The 18,130-nt window shown below is 35.2% G+C and overlaps 5 protein-coding genes across 16 annotated transcripts in view; 1 reads left to right on the top strand and 4 right to left on the bottom strand.

Annotated features, from left to right (window-relative positions):
- LOC107634990 (CAX-interacting protein 4) overlaps nt 1-1,245 on the top strand; it is a 5,192-nt gene extending 3,947 nt beyond the window's left edge. Inside the window, exon 2 of the mRNA XM_016338339.2 lies at nt 8-1,245. Within this exon, the coding sequence (XP_016193825.2) occupies nt 35-1,000 (966 nt within the window). The 5' untranslated portion in view covers nt 8-34 and the 3' untranslated portion in view covers nt 1,001-1,245. The remainder of the gene's footprint in view (nt 1-7) is intronic.
- On the bottom strand, nt 3,143-5,549 carry LOC107634989 (pentatricopeptide repeat-containing protein At3g18020-like). The gene has a single exon (XM_016338338.2). It carries the CDS (start codon nt 5,105-5,107, stop codon nt 3,152-3,154), a length of 1,956 nt encoding a protein of 651 aa, XP_016193824.1. The 5' UTR covers nt 5,108-5,549; the 3' UTR covers nt 3,143-3,151.
- On the bottom strand, nt 5,759-8,697 carry LOC107634987 (probable serine/threonine-protein kinase At5g41260). Of its 4 annotated transcripts, XM_021121749.1 has the most exons (8): nt 8,482-8,697; nt 8,300-8,405; nt 8,075-8,160; nt 7,748-7,936; nt 7,509-7,661; nt 7,063-7,176; nt 6,659-6,760; nt 6,074-6,194 (listed from the first exon to the last, which is right to left on the bottom strand). In XM_021121749.1, exons 1-7 carry the CDS (start codon nt 8,632-8,634, stop codon nt 6,671-6,673), a joined length of 891 nt encoding a protein of 296 aa, XP_020977408.1. In that variant the 5' UTR covers nt 8,635-8,697; the 3' UTR covers nt 6,074-6,194; nt 6,659-6,670. The 4 variants fall into 4 exon arrangements, with proteins under 4 accessions (XP_016193822.1, XP_016193823.1, XP_020977408.1 ...); XM_016338336.2 differs by lacking the exon at nt 6,659-6,760 and having other exon boundaries at nt 5,759-6,194; nt 8,482-8,688; XM_016338337.2 differs by lacking the exon at nt 6,659-6,760 and having other exon boundaries at nt 5,759-6,194; nt 8,300-8,415; nt 8,482-8,648.
- Nucleotides 8,916-10,936, bottom strand: LOC107634986 (pentatricopeptide repeat-containing protein At3g18020; the record flags this gene model as incomplete). Its single annotated transcript, XM_016338335.2, is given in 1 exon segment — nt 8,916-10,936. A coding segment is annotated over 1 exon segment (1,856 nt), but the record flags the coding sequence as incomplete, so codon positions are not given.
- Nucleotides 11,688-18,130, bottom strand: part of LOC107634985 (probable serine/threonine-protein kinase At5g41260) — a 9,638-nt gene continuing 3,195 nt past the window's right edge. For 2 of the 9 annotated variants that reach the window (XM_016338332.2, XM_021121743.1), the window contains exons 2-11: nt 15,513-15,661; nt 15,183-15,403; nt 14,929-15,064; nt 14,411-14,544; nt 14,229-14,334; nt 14,004-14,089; nt 13,677-13,865; nt 13,438-13,590; nt 12,992-13,105; nt 11,688-12,123 (exon numbers count right to left, since the gene is read on the bottom strand). In XM_016338332.2, coding sequence (XP_016193818.1) covers nt 11,878-12,123; nt 12,992-13,105; nt 13,438-13,590; nt 13,677-13,865; nt 14,004-14,089; nt 14,229-14,334; nt 14,411-14,544; nt 14,929-15,064; nt 15,183-15,403; nt 15,513-15,594 — 1,467 coding nt within the window. In that variant the 5' untranslated portion in view covers nt 15,595-15,661 and the 3' untranslated portion in view covers nt 11,688-11,877. Of the gene's footprint in view, nt 12,124-12,587; nt 12,690-12,713; nt 12,774-12,991; nt 13,106-13,437; nt 13,591-13,676; nt 13,866-14,003; nt 14,090-14,228; nt 14,335-14,410; nt 14,545-14,928; nt 15,065-15,182; nt 15,404-15,512; nt 15,662-16,411; nt 16,927-18,130 lie in introns of those variants that run through there. The other 7 variants (XM_021121746.1, XM_021121740.1, XM_021121741.1 and 4 more) reach the window with 7 other exon arrangements.

Here is an 18,130-nt window from a genome sequence, read left to right as displayed (position 1 = left end):
TCTCCAGGTTAGGGATTGAAATCTAGATCTCAGGATGCCAGCTACAGCAGGTAGGGTTCGCATGCCTGCGAACAATAGGGTGCACAGTAGTGCAGCCCTTCAGACCCATGGCATTTGGCAGAGTGCCATTGGCTATGATCCTTATGCACCAAACAAGGACGACAAAGATTCTTCACAGAATCTCCCGGATGCCAAACCTGATGCTGAGAATGCATATGCTAGCTTCCAGGGGCTTCTTCAGCTTGCTAAGATAACCAATGCTGATGTTGATATCTCCCGTGGGGCCTGCAAAAAGTGCGGCCGTGTTGGGCACCTCAAGTTTCAGTGCAAGAACTATGTGAAGGTCAAGGATGATAATGAGGAGAGAGATGCTGAAGCTATGCAGTCTCTAGGGTTGGTTGGATTGGATAAAAAGTTGAAGGGGAAGGCTGATAAGCTCGATAAGAGAAGCAATGTTGAGAGCACAGAAGAGGAGGACGAGGAGGAAGATAGTGAGAGTTCAGATTCTGAGGTTGATTTAGAGATTGAGAGAATTATTGCTGAAAGGTCTGGGAAGAAAATTAGTGAGAAGCATGGTTCTTCTAGGAAGAAGGGGAGTTCCGATGATGATGGGTCAGATCGGGATTCTGCGAAGAAGAGGAAAAAGAGAGGCAGGTCGAAGAAGAGAACTGGGAAGAGGGAAGTTAGTGATTCGGATGATTCAGGTGAGAGGAGGAGAAGGAAGAGGAGGAGAGCGCACAGGAGAAAGAGGGACATGTCTTCAGATGAGGATGATGAATATAGGCACAGTAGAAGAAAGAGTAGGAAGGAGAAGAGGAGGAGGAGAAGCCGTCGATCAGATTCTGATTCTGAATCATCAGAGGATTCTGATGTACTGCACAAGCGGAAGAGCAAAAGGCCTCCATCATCTGACAGTGATTCATACTATGATTCAAGGAAGGGTAGGGATGCCAAGAGATCGGAAAAGAGGAGACGGCACCACCATGGGGATGATGAATAGAGTGGCATCAATTAGTGTAATACTAAAAGCCAACTTTATGTGATTTGATATGCCGTAATTCGTAGCACCTATATATGCTTGTTTAAAATTTATACCTTTAAAATTTATACATTGACATATCTATACTGTTAAGATGAAATATGCAGGGTTTAGATAGTTGTGTTAATAAGCTTTTGAATTGTTGTGTCTATTTTTCATGGTCCAACCGTAACTATGATTCATGAAGGAAAATATGATGTTTGATATACGTGGTCTCGTCTATTATGCCATAAAGCTCAGTTCTAACAAAAGTAGATGCATTGACCTATCTACTCACAGATCCATCTATCTGATTGTAGAGAGCATAACAGAAAGCTTAAGATGTATGGTTTGACTGTTTGAACTTAAAATCTAGCTTTTTTCGGAGAGTCCGTTCAACATGTTTTACCCTTCTAAATTAATTTTATTTTTTCATACTATTCAGGGTATTCATCATTTCTCTCATGTTGGAGTTTTTGTATACCTTTTTTCTCTTGGAACAAAGAGATATTCAGGAAATATATAATTTGATTTACTGTTAATTCTTTTAGTATTTATTTTATCGTATAATTTCAATAATGTCAATTATTGTGGTATTTTTCTTTAAATTATCGACCTATACATAAATATAAGTACTATAGGGTTTTAAAAATGAAATCCAGGGATCCAGAAAGGACAAAAGGATAGAAATGGGGTTCTCCCAACCAAAAGAAACAAAATGCTAAAAAGGAAAGTTGAAGAACTGAGTAACTAGTGGAGAGGAGTGATTGAAGTGGTCTGTAGCTCCTGTATTTTAGCCTTTGCTACATGGATATCAGAAATCAGTTATTGAGTATAGAATTGCGTATTGAGTATTTCATAAAAGAATTTTATTATACTACTATAAATATGTTTGATTATTTCATTATTTGTCTATTATACGTTTGATTATTCTATTATGACATGTTTGATTATTCTAGTAATTAAGTAGTTATATAGAAAAATATGTGAATTACTATGTATAAATATATACAAATAAATAATTTGGTGAATATATATATAGTGTGGTATTGACGTATTGTAGTAGACTAGTAGTTGATATATAAAGGAATATAAAATTATGACCAAAACAACATAATTTATTTGTGCTTACAATTTATAACAAACTTATGAAAAAACTAAAATAAAATTTATCATTATGAATCGAATAAAGGAAATAGCACTGCAATACGTAAAGTATGACCAGAACAACATAATTTATTTATGCAAACAATTCATCAAAATCTTATGAGAAAATTAACTAACGCAAAATTTACCGTTAGGATATCTATACTATATAATGGGGATGGTATATAATGGGAATTTGGAAGGGTTAATACACAATTGTTTTTTGAGGCCATTTATTGAGAGTAAATGTTTTTTTTGGGTCAATATTCAAAATTTGTTAATCGATTTTTAATCATCTAAGTATTTAGAAACCCATTAAGATTTTTGAATTGTAAAAAGGGGTTTTGTCTTACCAAGAGAGTATTTATTTATATTATATGAAATGTCATTACAATCTGCCAATTAACTCAATGGGAAGCAGCATTGAGGTGTTCACCACGTTTTAAGATGGTGACTTGCCCCATCATTGATTTTTTGGAAACAGAAACAGCAGCTTGAGGAGATTATTTAGGATGAGGATTGAAGTTAACAGGTCATATAGCTGGCAGCTGCAAAATATTAGAGATTGGAATTGGATAAGTTTAGAATTATGATTGAAAATTTAAAATTATGTTAGATTAAAAAAAAATTGTAATTAGGTTTATGTAAATTTTCCGGTCAAATTTTGTCCACACAACTTCAAAATTTAATATTCCTAAATAAAAATTAAAATAGTTAATATTTAATATTTATCCAAGATTTAAATATTTAATAATTATTTATTTCTATACCTTCAAAATTAAATATTAATTTTTAATTCATTTTGATAAATTAGACAAACACTTTCAACTTTCAAACACTTTTATATATTATAGACAGATATACAGGGATACAAATAATGCTTAATTACTTGTCCAAAGACACAAATGTAGGATTGAAGATTGAAGCATACATCAATTCAAGACAGTAGCAATCCCACCAAGGTCTAAAAAATGGCAGCACCATCCATCAAGTACCAAGTGAAGCTCTGTCATAGAGTGCTGACAAATTTCGATCTTCAAAATGATTGTGGGTCCTCACTTTGCCATGTAACTTGTCAAGAATCCTCCATGTCACACAATCAGGTGTGAGTTTATTCCTTTTCATCTCTCTAACAATCTGATAAGCCTCCCTTTTCAAACCTAGATTGCAAGCACAATTGATCACAATATTATAACTAAATATATTTGGAGACACCCCAGAATCTACCAGTTCATATAAAAAATGACAAGCTTCGTTAAATTTATTGGTGCGACAGAACCCTTTCAGAATTGCTGCATAAACAAAATTATCATGAATCCCTGAAGGCCATATAACATTGTGCCAAAAATTCTTTGCTTCATCTATTTGGTTAGATTCACATAGACCATCTACCACAACAGTATAAGTGGTACTATCTGCAGTAATGCCATTACTTGCCATATTATTGAAGGCCCTCAATGCATCATTTGGCCTCTTCAGTTTGTATAGGCCTAGGAGAAAAGCATTATATGTCGCAACACTCGGTCTTACACCATTTTCAGGCATTACTTTATGGAGCAACTCAACAGCTTCATCAACTCTTGCAGTGTCTAATAAACCAGAAATGATCGTAGTGAAGGTCACAACATCGGGAGCGGAAAATTTACCACTCAACATGTCCTGTAATACCGTTAGAGCTTCATCAATCCTCCCCATCTTGCAAAATCCATTGATAACTGTGTTAAGTGTGATCACATCTGCATGACACTGGCTTTGAAGCATGAGCACAAGCACATTCAAGAGTTCTGTTGGATTATTCACAGTACAAAGAGCTCTTAAATAGATGTTGTAAATCCTAGTCTTGTCGACGCCTTCCCTACTTAGCATGTGTTCAAGAACTTTCCTTGCCTTGTCCACATCCAGCACTTGGCAAAGAGCTTCCACCAACACCTTGTAGGTATGCTCAGAAAGCAAGAATCCGAATTCAGCTTCCTCTAATAACTGATAAGCTCTCATACAATCACCATCCTTGCTAAGCCCATGTATAATATAATTATAAGACGCTACACTCGGAACTAATCCTCTCTTCCTCATTATATACACAATCCTAGCAGCCGCATGATACCTCCCAACCTTGCAGAGTGAATCTATCATCTGTCCATATGCAACCTCCTCACACAAACTGCCCCCTAATGCAAACTCCTCGGCTATCCTAAACAATTCATTGAAGAACCCTCCCCTACACAGAGAATCAACTAGATTCACGAAGGCTGCCGTCTTCATCGAAGCCTCCCTTTCAACCCTCATCTTCTCCCATAACTGGCACATCATTCCCTTTGCTCCTTCTATATCCCTCATCCTAAGAAACCCGCCGACTAAAACACTATAAGTCAAAGAATTTGCCGCAATACCACTATCAAGCATTTCATCAAACACCTTGCGGGCATCACCAATTCCACCAATTAAGCAGTACCCATTAATGAGAGTAGTATAAGAAACCACATTGGGGGAATGCCCTCTACCCTTCATGTCGAAGAACAGTATGTGAGCTTGTTGGGGTTGACAGAACCTGCAAAAGTGATCCATTAAGCGGTGATAGGTGACAATGGAGGGAACGAAGCCGTGGTTAGCTTGGATCAAAGAAAGGGCACAAGCCCAGGTTCGGTGCGGGGTTCGAGAGGGGAGGAGGCGGGAGAGGAGAACGTTGGAGGTGCGGTGGTCAGGGAGGAAGCCGGAGGAGAGGAAGAGGGAGAAGATGTTGTGGGCTTCATCGAAACGGTGGGCATCACAGAGGGAGTGGATGATGGCGGCAAGGTTGCGGTTGTGGAAGGTGGTGGTGGAGTGGTGGTGTTGTCCATGTTGAATGGTGGGGTTGTGGATGGTGGTTGAGAATGGAAGACAGGGGAGAACGAAGAAGGGTTTGGATTTACTATGGATGAGAAAGGTGGTGGTGCGTGATTGCATTGCATTGACACGCGATGAGCCAATGGACAGAGGCTCCTTTGGGGCATTTGGTCGAACAGGTTCTGTGCTACTAACTTCACGTGAAACTAATAAAAAACTGCATATGAATTTTCATCCATAAACACCCTTCTTTCATTCTTTGTATGTGTCCTTATCTGCAATTTTTTTTCCTCCCTACTCTTCTTTGTTTTATTTCTCTTTTTTTTTAAAAAAAAGAAAAACAAGGGCTAAAAGAAGAAAGAAGCAAAAATTTATGTTTATTTCTGTGTTTAGTTAGAAAAATGATACCTGACTGGCAACCAAAACAAATTTGACTCTTGACTCAGGCATGGATTCTTGTATTCACTCTTCATATTTTTTTGGTGAAAAACTCACGTGCCGTTCGACTCTACGTGAAGTTGATAATTGAGAGTCGTTAGATAAAAATTTGATAACCGAGAGTCGTTAGATAAAAATTCAGTCAAATCATCTAACGGCTCACAGTTATCAACTTCACGTGAAGTCGACTGTACCTGAATTTCCCCTATTTTTTCACTAATGCTCAATAGTAATAAGAATGAACATTTCCACATTTCCCACTTCCCAGTTTTTCTTTTCCTTCCTGTTATTAAAGAAATAAAATGATGCTGAGTTTGTATTAATGCTCCATCATTAATCAAATCAAATCATGGATAAGAACTTAACCAACATCCAAGCCTACCCAATAAAAAGGGGTAGGGGTGTTCAATCACCAATTACACTAATCATCCAATCATTTGTTTCTTGAATAATACATGATAATTATATGTGTATAAGTATAACCATTGCAATGAAACTGTGTTATGTACAAAACACACACTCTTTATTTTTGTCCACTCCTTTTGGCTTCCAATGTTGTTCCCTCTTTGAGTGCTACTTGTGCTTCATGCTCCATTCCAAGTCCACCCAATGAAACATACTGAAGATAAGATGCAATGTGCCACAAAGGGGAAATCACTTGCGCTTGCATTGCATCGCCTAGCGCTTCCTGCGGCATTTCGCTCATAAGATAACATAAACTGCGGCGCGCATGTACCGTCGGAGAAACCATTGTTCCAGCATCAATGAACTGAAAGTAACACACAGAAATCTATTCTGTTTAAAATAGAGATCAAGGTATGGTATTGTGATTTCTAACTTTTGAGGGACGAAAGTGTAGAGAGTATATGCAAAACAATCATGGATTTGTTGCTATTATTGTTTCTCATTTGAATACAAGTTTTCACATATCATTTACCAAACTAATTTAATCTACTTTTGCATTACATAAATATGGTTGAGATAGAAATCATATTATTTGTGCGCTATATACTAGACAATTTTACAATAATACCGTACAACGAGCAGGTCTTAACTCTAGTGATATATAACACAACAATATTTATGTCATTATGTGTGTGTGCGTATATAGATCAAATAACAGAAGGACTATGTTCTTGAATGTTACTCTATCTGACTATCTTGTTAATAAATATTTTAATTAAAAATCAAAAGAACTATTCATCATTATGTGAAGGGTTAATTGAAATTTACCTTATATGTACTTTAACTGCTAAACTTTAAAAATGTGCAAAAAGGACCCCTGAACATTGTGTTATGTGAAAATTGACCCTCCGAACTCTCCGAAATATGCAACTGTGGCACCTTAAACTTTGTTACATGTTGTTACTTTTGTTAACAACTGATGAAGAAAATTGTTAACATGGTTAATTTGCATATCTGGAGAAATTTAGAGTGTCAATTTGCACAGTTTTAGAATTCAAGGATTAAAGTGCATGGCATAAATTTCTAAGGGCAAGGAAAAGTACAACTAACCCTTACGTAAATTTCACATGAGCAAGGATATAACTTGCAATTGTATTATTCATAGTTCATTAAGGACTAAAAAGAAAGGTAAGACAAATTTAGATGATTGGGTATCCCCATGAGAAATCTACCTGTGTATAGAACTCAATTGCAAGTCTAAAATCTTTCTGCCGGAAAGCCGCATCTCCTTTTTTCTTACAATTTAGCATGTCCTGCATTTGATCAGTCCACATCTGGAAAGATAACTGTAGCATCACAACAGAGAAAAACTCAAATTAGCACACGACAAAGAAAAAAGGTAAAAGTTAAACAAAAAATTACATATTACTTAATAGTTTGTCTGAATAAGTCAATATAAAAAGAACACATGATGCTTTTGGTTTGCATTTTCATTTTTGTTTTCATTGTTTTTTATTTTCAGGATTTTGTGAAGAAAAAGGGAAACACGAGATGAAAACAGAACACTGATTTCTCTTTTTTCTTCACAAAATCCTGAAAACAGAAAATATAAACCATAAGCACACTAAACTTTTTCCAAAACAATTTTAGAGGCATATAGCAAATTTAGATAGAGAACCTCATTTGCAATTCCCTCATCATCTTTATAGCCAAGTTTTTCCAAAACTTCATGAATGGCAGTCAGGTCCTTTCTTGAACAAGCTTCACCAAGCGGAGACAATGAAGCTAAAGTGGAACCATGCGGGATACCCATCAATTCATGTGAAGGAACCTAAAAGAAATAAAAAGATAAGAGAAGAAATCATTGGTAAGACAAACTTAAAGAAGAAATCAAATGAATGACAGTATTATACTAACCTCTGTCTCTTTCTGAAGAGGGGCCAAAGCAGCCACTAATGACTTCGGATTAGGCCTCTCTCTTGGTTCGTACTGTAAACATCGAGATGCCCAGCGCACCAACTCGGTTCCATCATCATCAGAAAACTGTCCTTCCAAGCAAGAATCCGTCAGCATCTGAAGATTTCTGTCTCGAATCAAATCAAGAGCCTGCTCCAACATTTTCAAAAAATTAGAGATACTAGTCACATTACATATAATATTCAAGTTTACACACCAAAGGATATATAAAGAATAAAATTGTGCAATCTTCAATGGCACGATTTTCCCTAAAGTAACATGACTTACATGACTTGGAGGGATATGCTTCCCACTGAGAATGTCAAGCAAAAGAGTTCCAAAGCTATATATTACACTTTCTGGTGTTACTCTACCTACAGAAGAAAAATAGTTATTAAAATTTTATTATCATCCTACTCTTACAAACGATTAATGATCGTATATTCTAAAATGAAAAGACTGATTTCCTATTTAATATCAACACAATGCTACTACTGAAGAAAAATGGCATACCAGTTCTGAGATACTCAGGAGGGGTAAATGCTAAATTTGTGCTATAACTTTTCCCATCCCTACTATTCTTCATAAGGCCAAAAGTTGAAAGCCTAGGATTACCATCCTGCAAAATTCTAACACAGGATTTATGTTAATTTAATTACATTAGATACATACACAAGGCGGACACAAAATTTTACCTCGTCAAATAGAACTCTATATGCATTAAGGTCATGATAGAGCGCACGTCCTTTGCTCGTGCAGTATTCCAGAGCTTCTGCAAGATGTAGAACAACTCTCAGTCGCATTGGCCATTTCATCGGTTGAGTTTCCCCTGATATAGAGACAAACATCAATTATTTCACATATCATAGACTCAGCAGTATGTTCCTGAAAACCATCACCAGGAAACAGGATCATCATCAAATATTGAAGCTAGCATAATTCTTTGGGAAGATTTATTTATGATTTTTTGTTTAGTTTGAATGCTATTTTGTAATATGACAGTACAAAACATAATTTTTCTTAACAAGATGAATGTATGATAAATTTTAAATATTTAATAATTATTTATTTCTATACCTTCAAAATTAAATATTAATTTTTAATTCATTTTGATAAATTAGACAAACACTTTCAAACACCATCATCTTTTATATATTATAGACAGATATACAGGGATACAAATAATGCTTAATTACTTGTCCAAAGACACAAATGTAGGATTGAAGCATGCAACATACATCAATTCAAGACAGTAGCAATCCCACCAAGGTCTAAAAAATGGCAGCACCATCCATCAAGTACCAAGTGAAGCTCTGTCATAGAGTGCTGACAAATTTCGATCTTCAAAATGATTGTGGGTCCTCACTTTGCCATGTAACTTGTCAAGAATCCTCCATGTCACACAATCAGGTGTGAGTTTATTCCTTTTCATCTCTCTAACAATCTGATAAGCCTCCCTTTTCAAACCTAGATTGCAAGCACAATTGATCACAATATTATAACTAAATATATTTGGAGACACCCCAGAATCTACCAGTTCATATAAAAAATGACAAGCTTCGTTAAATTTATTGGTGCGACAGAACCCTTTCAGAATTGCTGCATAAACAAAATTATCATGAATCCCTGAAGGCCATATAACATTGTGCCAAAAATTCTTTGCTTCATCTATTTGGTTAGATTCACATAGACCATCTACCACAACAGTATAAGTGGTACTATCTGCAGTAATGCCATTACTTGCCATATTATTGAAGGCCCTCAATGCATCATTTGGCCTCTTCAGTTTGTATAGGCCTAGGAGAAAAGCATTATATGTCGCAACACTCGGTCTTACACCATTTTCAGGCATTACTTTATGGAGCAACTCAACAGCTTCATCAACTCTTGCAGTGTCTAATAAACCAGAAATGATCGTAGTGAAGGTCACAACATCGGGAGCGGAAAATTTACCACTCAACATGTCCTGTAATACCGTTAGAGCTTCATCAATCCTCCCCATCTTGCAAAATCCATTGATAACTGTGTTAAGTGTGATCACATCTGCATGACACTGGCTTTGAAGCATGAGCACAAGCACATTCAAGAGTTCTGTTGGATTATTCACAGTACAAAGAGCTCTTAAATAGATGTTGTAAATCCTAGTCTTGTCGACGCCTTCCCTACTTAGCATGTGTTCAAGAACTTTCCTTGCCTTGTCCACATCCAGCACTTGGCAAAGAGCTTCCACCAACACCTTGTAGGTATGCTCAGAAAGCAAGAATCCGAATTCAGCTTCCTCTAATAACTGATAAGCTCTCATACAATCACCATCCTTGCTAAGCCCATGTATAATATAATTATAAGACGCTACACTCGGAACTAATCCTCTCTTCCTCATTATATACACAATCCTAGCAGCCGCATGATACCTCCCAACCTTGCAGAGTGAATCTATCATCTGTCCATATGCAACCTCCTCACACAAACTGCCCCCTAATGCAAACTCCTCGGCTATCCTAAACAATTCATTGAAGAACCCTCCCCTACACAGAGAATCAACTAGATTCACGAAGGCTGCCGTCTTCATCGAAGCCTCCCTTTCAACCCTCATCTTCTCCCATAACTGGCACATCATTCCCTTTGCTCCTTCTATATCCCTCATCCTAAGAAACCCGCCGACTAAAACACTATAAGTCAAAGAATTTGCCGCAATACCACTATCAAGCATTTCATCAAACACCTTGCGGGCATCACCAATTCCACCAATTAAGCAGTACCCATTAATGAGAGTAGTATAAGAAACCACATTGGGGGAATGCCCTCTACCCTTCATGTCGAAGAACAGTATGTGAGCTTGTTGGGGTTGACAGAACCTGCAAAAGTGATCCATTAAGCGGTGATAGGTGACAATGGAGGGAACGAAGCCGTGGTTAGCTTGGATCAAAGAAAGGGCACAAGCCCAGGTTCGGTGCGGGGTTCGAGAGGGGAGGAGGCGGGAGAGGAGAACGTTGGAGGTGCGGTGGTCAGGGAGGAAGCCGGAGGAGAGGAAGAGGGAGAAGATGTTGTGGGCTTCATCGAAACGGTGGGCATCACAGAGGGAGTGGATGATGGCGGCAAGGTTGCGGTTGTGGAAGGTGGTGGTGGAGTGGTGGTGTTGTCCATGTTGAATGGTGGGGTTGTGGATGGTGGTTGAGAATGGAAGACAGGGGAGAACGAAGAAGGGTTTGGATTTACTATGGATGAGAAAGGTGGTGGTGCGTGATTGCATTGCATTGACACGCGATGAGCCAATGGACAGAGGCTCCTTTGGGGCATTTGGTCGAACAGGTTCTGTGCTACTAACTTCACGTGAAACTAATAAAAAACTGCATATGAATTTTCATCCATAAACACCCTTCTTTCATTCTTTGTATGTGTCCTTATCTGCAATTTTTTTTCCTCCCTACTCTTCTTTGTTTTATTTCTCTTTTTTTTTAAAAAAAAGAAAAACAAGGGCTAAAAGAAGAAAGAAGCAAAAATTTATGTTTATTTCTGTGTTTAGTTAGAAAAATGATACCTGACTGGCAACCAAAACAAATTTGACTCTTGACTCAGGCATGGATTCTTGTATTCACTCTTCATATTTTTTTGGTGAAAAACTCACGTGCCGTTCGACTCTACGTGAAGTTGATAATTGAGAGTCGTTAGATAAAAATTTGATAACCGAGAGTCGTTAGATAAAAATTCAGTCAAATCATCTAACGGCTCACAGTTATCAACTTCACGTGAAGTCGACTGTACCTGAATTTCCCCTATTTTTTCACTAATGCTCAATAGTAATAAGAATGAACATTTCCACATTTCCCACTTCCCAGTTTTTCTTTTCCTTCCTGTTATTAAAGAAATAAAATGATGCTGAGTTTGTATTAATGCTCCATCATTAATCAAATCAAATCATGGATAAGAACTTAACCAACATCCAAGCCTACCCAATAAAAAGGGGTAGGGGTGTTCAATCACCAATTACACTAATCATCCAATCATTTGTTTCTTGAATAATACATGATAATTATATGTGTATAAGTATAACCATTGCAATGAAACTGTGTTATGTACAAAACACACACTCTTTATTTTTGTCCACTCCTTTTGGCTTCCAATGTTGTTCCCTCTTTGAGTGCTACTTGTGCTTCATGCTCCATTCCAAGTCCACCCAATGAAACATACTGAAGATAAGATGCAATGTGCCACAAAGGGGAAATCACTTGCGCTTGCATTGCATCGCCTAGCGCTTCCTGCGGCATTTCGCTCATAAGATAACATAAACTGCGGCGCGCATGTACCGTCGGAGAAACCATTGTTCCAGCATCAATGAACTGAAAGTAACACACAGAAATCTATTCTGTTTAAAATAGAGATCAAGGTATGGTATTGTGATTTCTAACTTTTGAGGGACGAAAGTGTAGAGAGTATATGCAAAACAATCATGGATTTGTTGCTATTATTGTTTCTCATTTGAATACAAGTTTTCACATATCATTTACCAAACTAATTTAATCTACTTTTGCATTACATAAATATGGTTGAGATAGAAATCATATTATTTGTGCGCTATATACTAGACAATTTTACAATAATACCGTACAACGAGCAGGTCTTAACTCTAGTGATATATAACACAACAATATTTATGTCATTATGTGTGTGTGCGTATATAGATCAAATAACAGAAGGACTATGTTCTTGAATGTTACTCTATCTGACTATCTTGTTAATAAATATTTTAATTAAAAATCAAAAGAACTATTCATCATTATGTGAAGGGTTAATTGAAATTTACCTTATATGTACTTTAACTGCTAAACTTTAAAAATGTGCAAAAAGGACCCCTGAACATTGTGTTATGTGAAAATTGACCCTCCGAACTCTCCGAAATATGCAACTGTGGCACCTTAAACTTTGTTACATGTTGTTACTTTTGTTAACAACTGATGAAGAAAATTGTTAACATGGTTAATTTGCATATCTGGAGAAATTTAGAGTGTCAATTTGCACAGTTTTAGAATTCAAGGATTAAAGTGCATGGCATAAATTTCTAAGGGCAAGGAAAAGTACAACTAACCCTTACGTAAATTTCACATGAGCAAGGATATAACTTGCAATTGTATTATTCATAGTTCATTAAGGACTAAAAAGAAAGGTAAGACAAATTTAGATGATTGGGTATCCCCATGAGAAATCTACCTGTGTATAGAACTCAATTGCAAGTCTAAAATCTTTCTGCCGGAAAGCCGCATCTCCTTTTTTCTTACAATTTAGCATGTCCTGCATTTGATCAGTCCACATCTGGAAAGATAACTGTAGCATCACAACAGAGAAAAACTCAAATTAGCACACGACAAAGAAAAAAGGTAAAAGTTAAACAAAAAATTACATATTACTTAATAGTTTGTCTGAATAAGTCAATATAAAAAGAACACATGATGCTTTTGGTTTGCATTTTCATTTTTGTTTTCATTGTTTTTTATTTTCAGGATTTTGTGAAGAAAAAGGGAAACACGAGATGAAAACAGAACACTGATTTCTCTTTTTTCTTCACAAAATCCTGAAAACAGAAAATATAAACCATAAGCACACTAAACTTTTTCCAAAACAATTTTAGAGGCATATAGCAAATTTAGATAGAGAACCTCATTTGCAATTCCCTCATCATCTTTATAGCCAAGTTTTTCCAAAACTTCATGAATGGCAGTCAGGTCCTTTCTTGAACAAGCTTCACCAAGCGGAGACAATGAAGCTAAAGTGGAACCATGCGGGATACCCATCAATTCATGTGAAGGAACCTAAAAGAAATAAAAAGATAAGAGAAGAAATCATTGGTAAGACAAACTTAAAGAAGAAATCAAATGAATGACAGTATTATACTAACCTCTGTCTCTTTCTGAAGAGGGGCCAAAGCAGCCACTAATGACTTCGGATTAGGCCTCTCTCTTGGTTCGTACTGTAAACATCGAGATGCCCAGCGCACCAACTCGGTTCCATCATCATCAGAAAACTGTCCTTCCAAGCAAGAATCCGTCAGCATCTGAAGATTTCTGTCTCGAATCAAATCAAGAGCCTGCTCCAACATTTTCAAAAAATTAGAGATACTAGTCACATTACATATAATATTCAAGTTTACACACCAAAGGATATATAAAGAATAAAATTGTGCAATCTTCAATGGCACGATTTTCCCTAAAGTAACATGACTTACATGACTTGGAGGGATATGCTTCCCACTGAGAATGTCAAGCAAAAGAGTTCCAAAGCTATATATTACACTTTCTGGTGTTACTCTACCTACAGAAGAAAAATAGTTATTAAAATTTTATTATCATCCTACTCTTACAAACGATTAATGATCGTATATTCTAAAATGAAAAGACTGATTTCCTATTTAATATCAACACAATGCTACTACTGAAGAAAAATGGCATACCAGTTCTGAGATACTCAGGAGGGGTAAATGCTAAATTTGTGCTATAACTTTTCCCATCCCTACTATTCTTCATAAGGCCAAAAGTTGAAAGCCTAGGATTACCATCCTGCAAAATTCTAACACAGGATTTATGTTAATTTAATTACATTAGATACATACACAAGGCGGACACAAAATTTTACCTCGTCAAATAGAACTCTATATGCATTAAGGTCATGATAGAGCGCACGTCCTTTGCTCGTGCAGTATTCCAGAGCTTCTGCAAGATGTAGAACAACTCTCAGTCGCATTGGCCATTTCATCGGTTGAGTTTCCCCTGATATAGAGACAAACATCAATTATTTCACATATCATAGACTCAGCAGTATGTTCCTGAAAACCATCACCAGGAAACAGGATCATCATCAAATATTGAAGCTAGCATAATTCTTTGGGAAGATTTATTTATGATTTTTTGTTTAGTTTGAATGCTATTTTGTAATATGACAGTACAAAACATAATTTTTCTTAACAAGATGAATGTTATTCAGTAATTGGACAGTACTAATCCCATATTATGCACCAACAATGCACCAGGATTGACTCGTGACAAAGCAGATAAAAACAAAATACTAAGCATTATATTAATTCAAGGCATGCCAATTGGTTTTCAAATTATTAAAAGAGAAGAACAAATCATATGCATGAAAGAAGCTATTACAATGGAAAAGGTGTTTCGCGAGTGTTTCGTTGGGCATGTATTCGGCCACAAGCAACCTCTCTTCGCCTTCACAACAACAACCAAGCAAATTCGCCAATCTTTGGTGACGAAGCTGGCCAACAGATCTAGCTTCCTCCTGAAGTTACAAAATGAAATTATCCTTATTAACTAAAACTGAGACCAATACCATGTGAGGATTGAAAGTTACAGTGGTGTGGTTTTAGAATCCACTAAGAAAGAAAGGTAACATTTACCAAAAACTGCCGAGAATCGGGCCAAGCATTCCTATTGAACCTCTTAACAGCAATCCTCATTTGATTCTCCAACTTCCCTTTATACACAACATTTGGAGCCTTCTCTCCATGTTCAGATACTATATTCTGAACAGAGAAACCGGATGTCGCATTCTTAAGTTGCTCAAATGTAAATTCACAAAATGCAGGCCCATTATCGGCTTCACTTCTATCTTCATTTCCTGGAAAAGAAAACATTTCAATAAACATCTATGAACCACAATTTCTTGAAATTACTGAGCAGAACATAATGCACCATAATATTATTAACAGTGTATTATTGATACCTACCAGTATGCGGAACTTCAATAACAGATGCCTTAACTTGTGAATTTACGCAGCACGGCACGAGGCTGGAGAACTGAATCCCCATTTTGATTCACTAAAATAATAATATTTGAAGTGATGACAACCTCTTCCACTTTCAATTATTTGAATTTCTGTATATATCAAAACAAAAAAAAAACATATGTAGCTGCAAATTTTGGAGCAAGAAATGCCTGTAACTCACATTTAAAAAAAATCCTTGTTTAAGGTTTAAAGGGTTTAAAAGAGCATAGCCTTTGATCACTCTCAAGCAACTAAAACAAAGTCATCAAGCACTAGCATCAAGAACCATTTTCACAATTAACAAGAGAAGACAATGATCAGAACAACATAAAAAAAAAAATACCCAACAAATGTAAAGCTGCTTCATTTAAGAAGGGAATATGATAGTACTTTTCATTATTTTTTGTACATTTTTCGTTTCGTTGGGTTGGTGAAGAGAATTGAAGATCTCACATACATAGAAACACAAAGTAATAACAAAATCATCACAAAGCAATAATCCCAAATCCATATGATCTTTAAATACTACGCAACCAAACAACTAAGCAATTTTAGCATTTAAAGCTAAAAGGTAAATAAAAAGGACATCCATCATAGATGAAACATTTAAATGCATTTCATAAAAGTTAGGGGGAGAAATCATAAACACACAGAAGCTGAATATTTAACTTCACATGACAGCATAGTATCTAAGCATCTATTTGCATCTACCTTTCAATTTTTTTTCTCTTATTTCACTTTCTCCCTTTTTCTCTCCGAGTCAACTCAATAGTGTAGTTAGAAAATGCACCTAAAGTCTTTTCCATTTTTTCTACTTTGCCAAACTAAACAATGAATAAAGCAGCACTTTTTGAACCTACCCAAAAAGCAATTTCACCTTTGAAATTCTTCTTCAGTTCTTCTTCAATGGCAGTGGGAAAAAAAAGTTGACTCCTTCTTTTCCCCTCTCTCTTACCTAGACCAAATCAAAAGCTTTTGCGAGATCCACATTTTCTTCCCAGAAAAGAAATGAGAAAAAATAATAATAAAACCAGGAAAATTGTCTGAATTTTTCAAAGTTCAAGTCTTTTCCTCGATCCAATCAAACCCCATTTATCATTTTCCTCAGAAAACTTGGGATTTTCTTTTTTTGTTTCCTCCAAAACCCAACAATTCTTCAACCCAGATCAAGTAAAATATTAAAACCCAATTTTTTAAGTATAAAAAAGTTTCCGTTTTTTAAATTGAAGAAAATCAATAAAGGAGGAATGAAACTCTAGCAGAACTGATCAACTTTGTGAGAAGCACAAAATGTATAAAGAAAAATGATGGTGAGTGATGATGAAACTAGGCTTCTCAATTTTATTTTATTGGCCCTTTCATTTGGAATAAAATTATAAATCAATCAAGTTGACCAATAAAATATATAAAATTATATAAATAAATTAATTATTATATAAAATAGATTTTATTGGCCCCTTCATATGAGCATAAATCTAAACATTAATATAAATTTATTGTAGGAAATAAAAAAGGAATAACAACGTTTTAAGTGATTTGAACAAATTTAACAATTCTAATTTAAAAACGAGTAATAGGACAACTAAGTTAGCGAACTATGTTATAATAAAGTTAAAAATCTTTAATAAATCTTTAATTAAAAGTATCAAATAAATTTTTTTTTTTTTAAATTGTGATAAGCTCACAGCCTCATAGGTCGTTAAAAAAAATATAAATACTAGTAAATGGTTGAAAATTTTAAATACTCAATTTTATAAATTTAGAGAGTCATAATATTTCTACCAAAAATTTAAACTAATAAAAAGAGGTAATATGAATTATTGTATTTTTAATATTCTCGTTTAAATAAGAGTTTTTTTAAATTTATTTAATTTTTATATACATCTTTTTTTTTATATTTACTTTATGTTAATTTTTTTAATTTTAGAATTTACTAAATATTAAATTCTAAATTTTTTAATACATGTGCTGATATATAATCCCAAATGTTATTAAATAATACTATCATAATAATTTGACTATCTATATTGCATAGCAATATAATATTGTTTAATCTATATGACCAACCAACCTTATCTAATTAAAATTAAATACATACCAATCCAAATAATTACTTGATCTGATTAAGAAAGCTCACTTCTTTTCAATATTGTATACTGTCTGTAGAATTTTTCTTCATTTTCATCATTATTATGAGTTCCATTTTCTAAAATTGTACATCATTTTCTTTCTCATTTCCACCGCCAATCATTTTTGGAGGTTTTAAATCATTTGGTATGGGCTTAAAGATTTTGAAAGTCAAATATGACAAATTCAAGCCAGTGAAGCAGGTGTGTCCATGTATACATTATCCATGTCCCATGAAGAAAATTATATTCATTATAATAAAGGAAGAGGAAGGTACACAACTACTCCCCCAAGCATTGAATTAAAGATTATTCTTTTGTCACATGTATAATGTTTTAAACACTCCAACTGTGTAACTTTGAAATTTAGCAAAAACATAAATATTTTTTTCAACTATCTCATATTATATATACATTAAAAATTAATATTAAATTAATTATTTATATAAACTA

Source organism: Arachis ipaensis, chromosome B04, assembly GCF_000816755.2.
Source record: "Arachis ipaensis cultivar K30076 chromosome B04, Araip1.1, whole genome shotgun sequence".
In the NCBI taxonomy this organism is placed as follows: domain Eukaryota; kingdom Viridiplantae; phylum Streptophyta; class Magnoliopsida; order Fabales; family Fabaceae; genus Arachis; species Arachis ipaensis.
Note: the sequence above shows the minus strand (reverse complement) of the source record. Positions and strands in the feature narration are given on the sequence as shown.

What these genes read in the sequence shown, in the direction of transcription:
- LOC107634989 (XM_016338338.2), bottom strand. Translation starts at nt 5,107, where the DNA reads ATGCAATCACGCACCACCACCTTTCTCATCCATAGTAAATCCAAACCC.
- LOC107634987 (XM_016338336.2), bottom strand. Translation starts at nt 8,634, where the DNA reads ATGTTTGTCTCTATATCAGGGGAAACTCAACCGATGAAATGGCCAATG. An exon ending in AGCATATCCCTCCAAGTCAT is followed by an intron (nt 7,937 to 8,074) that starts GTAAGTCATGTT and finishes ATGTTGGAGCAG; the next exon opens with GCTCTTGATTTGATTCGAGA. An exon ending in ATGAGGGAATTGCAAATGAG is followed by an intron (nt 7,177 to 7,508) that starts GTTCTCTATCTA and finishes GTGATGCTACAG; the next exon opens with TTATCTTTCCAGATGTGGAC.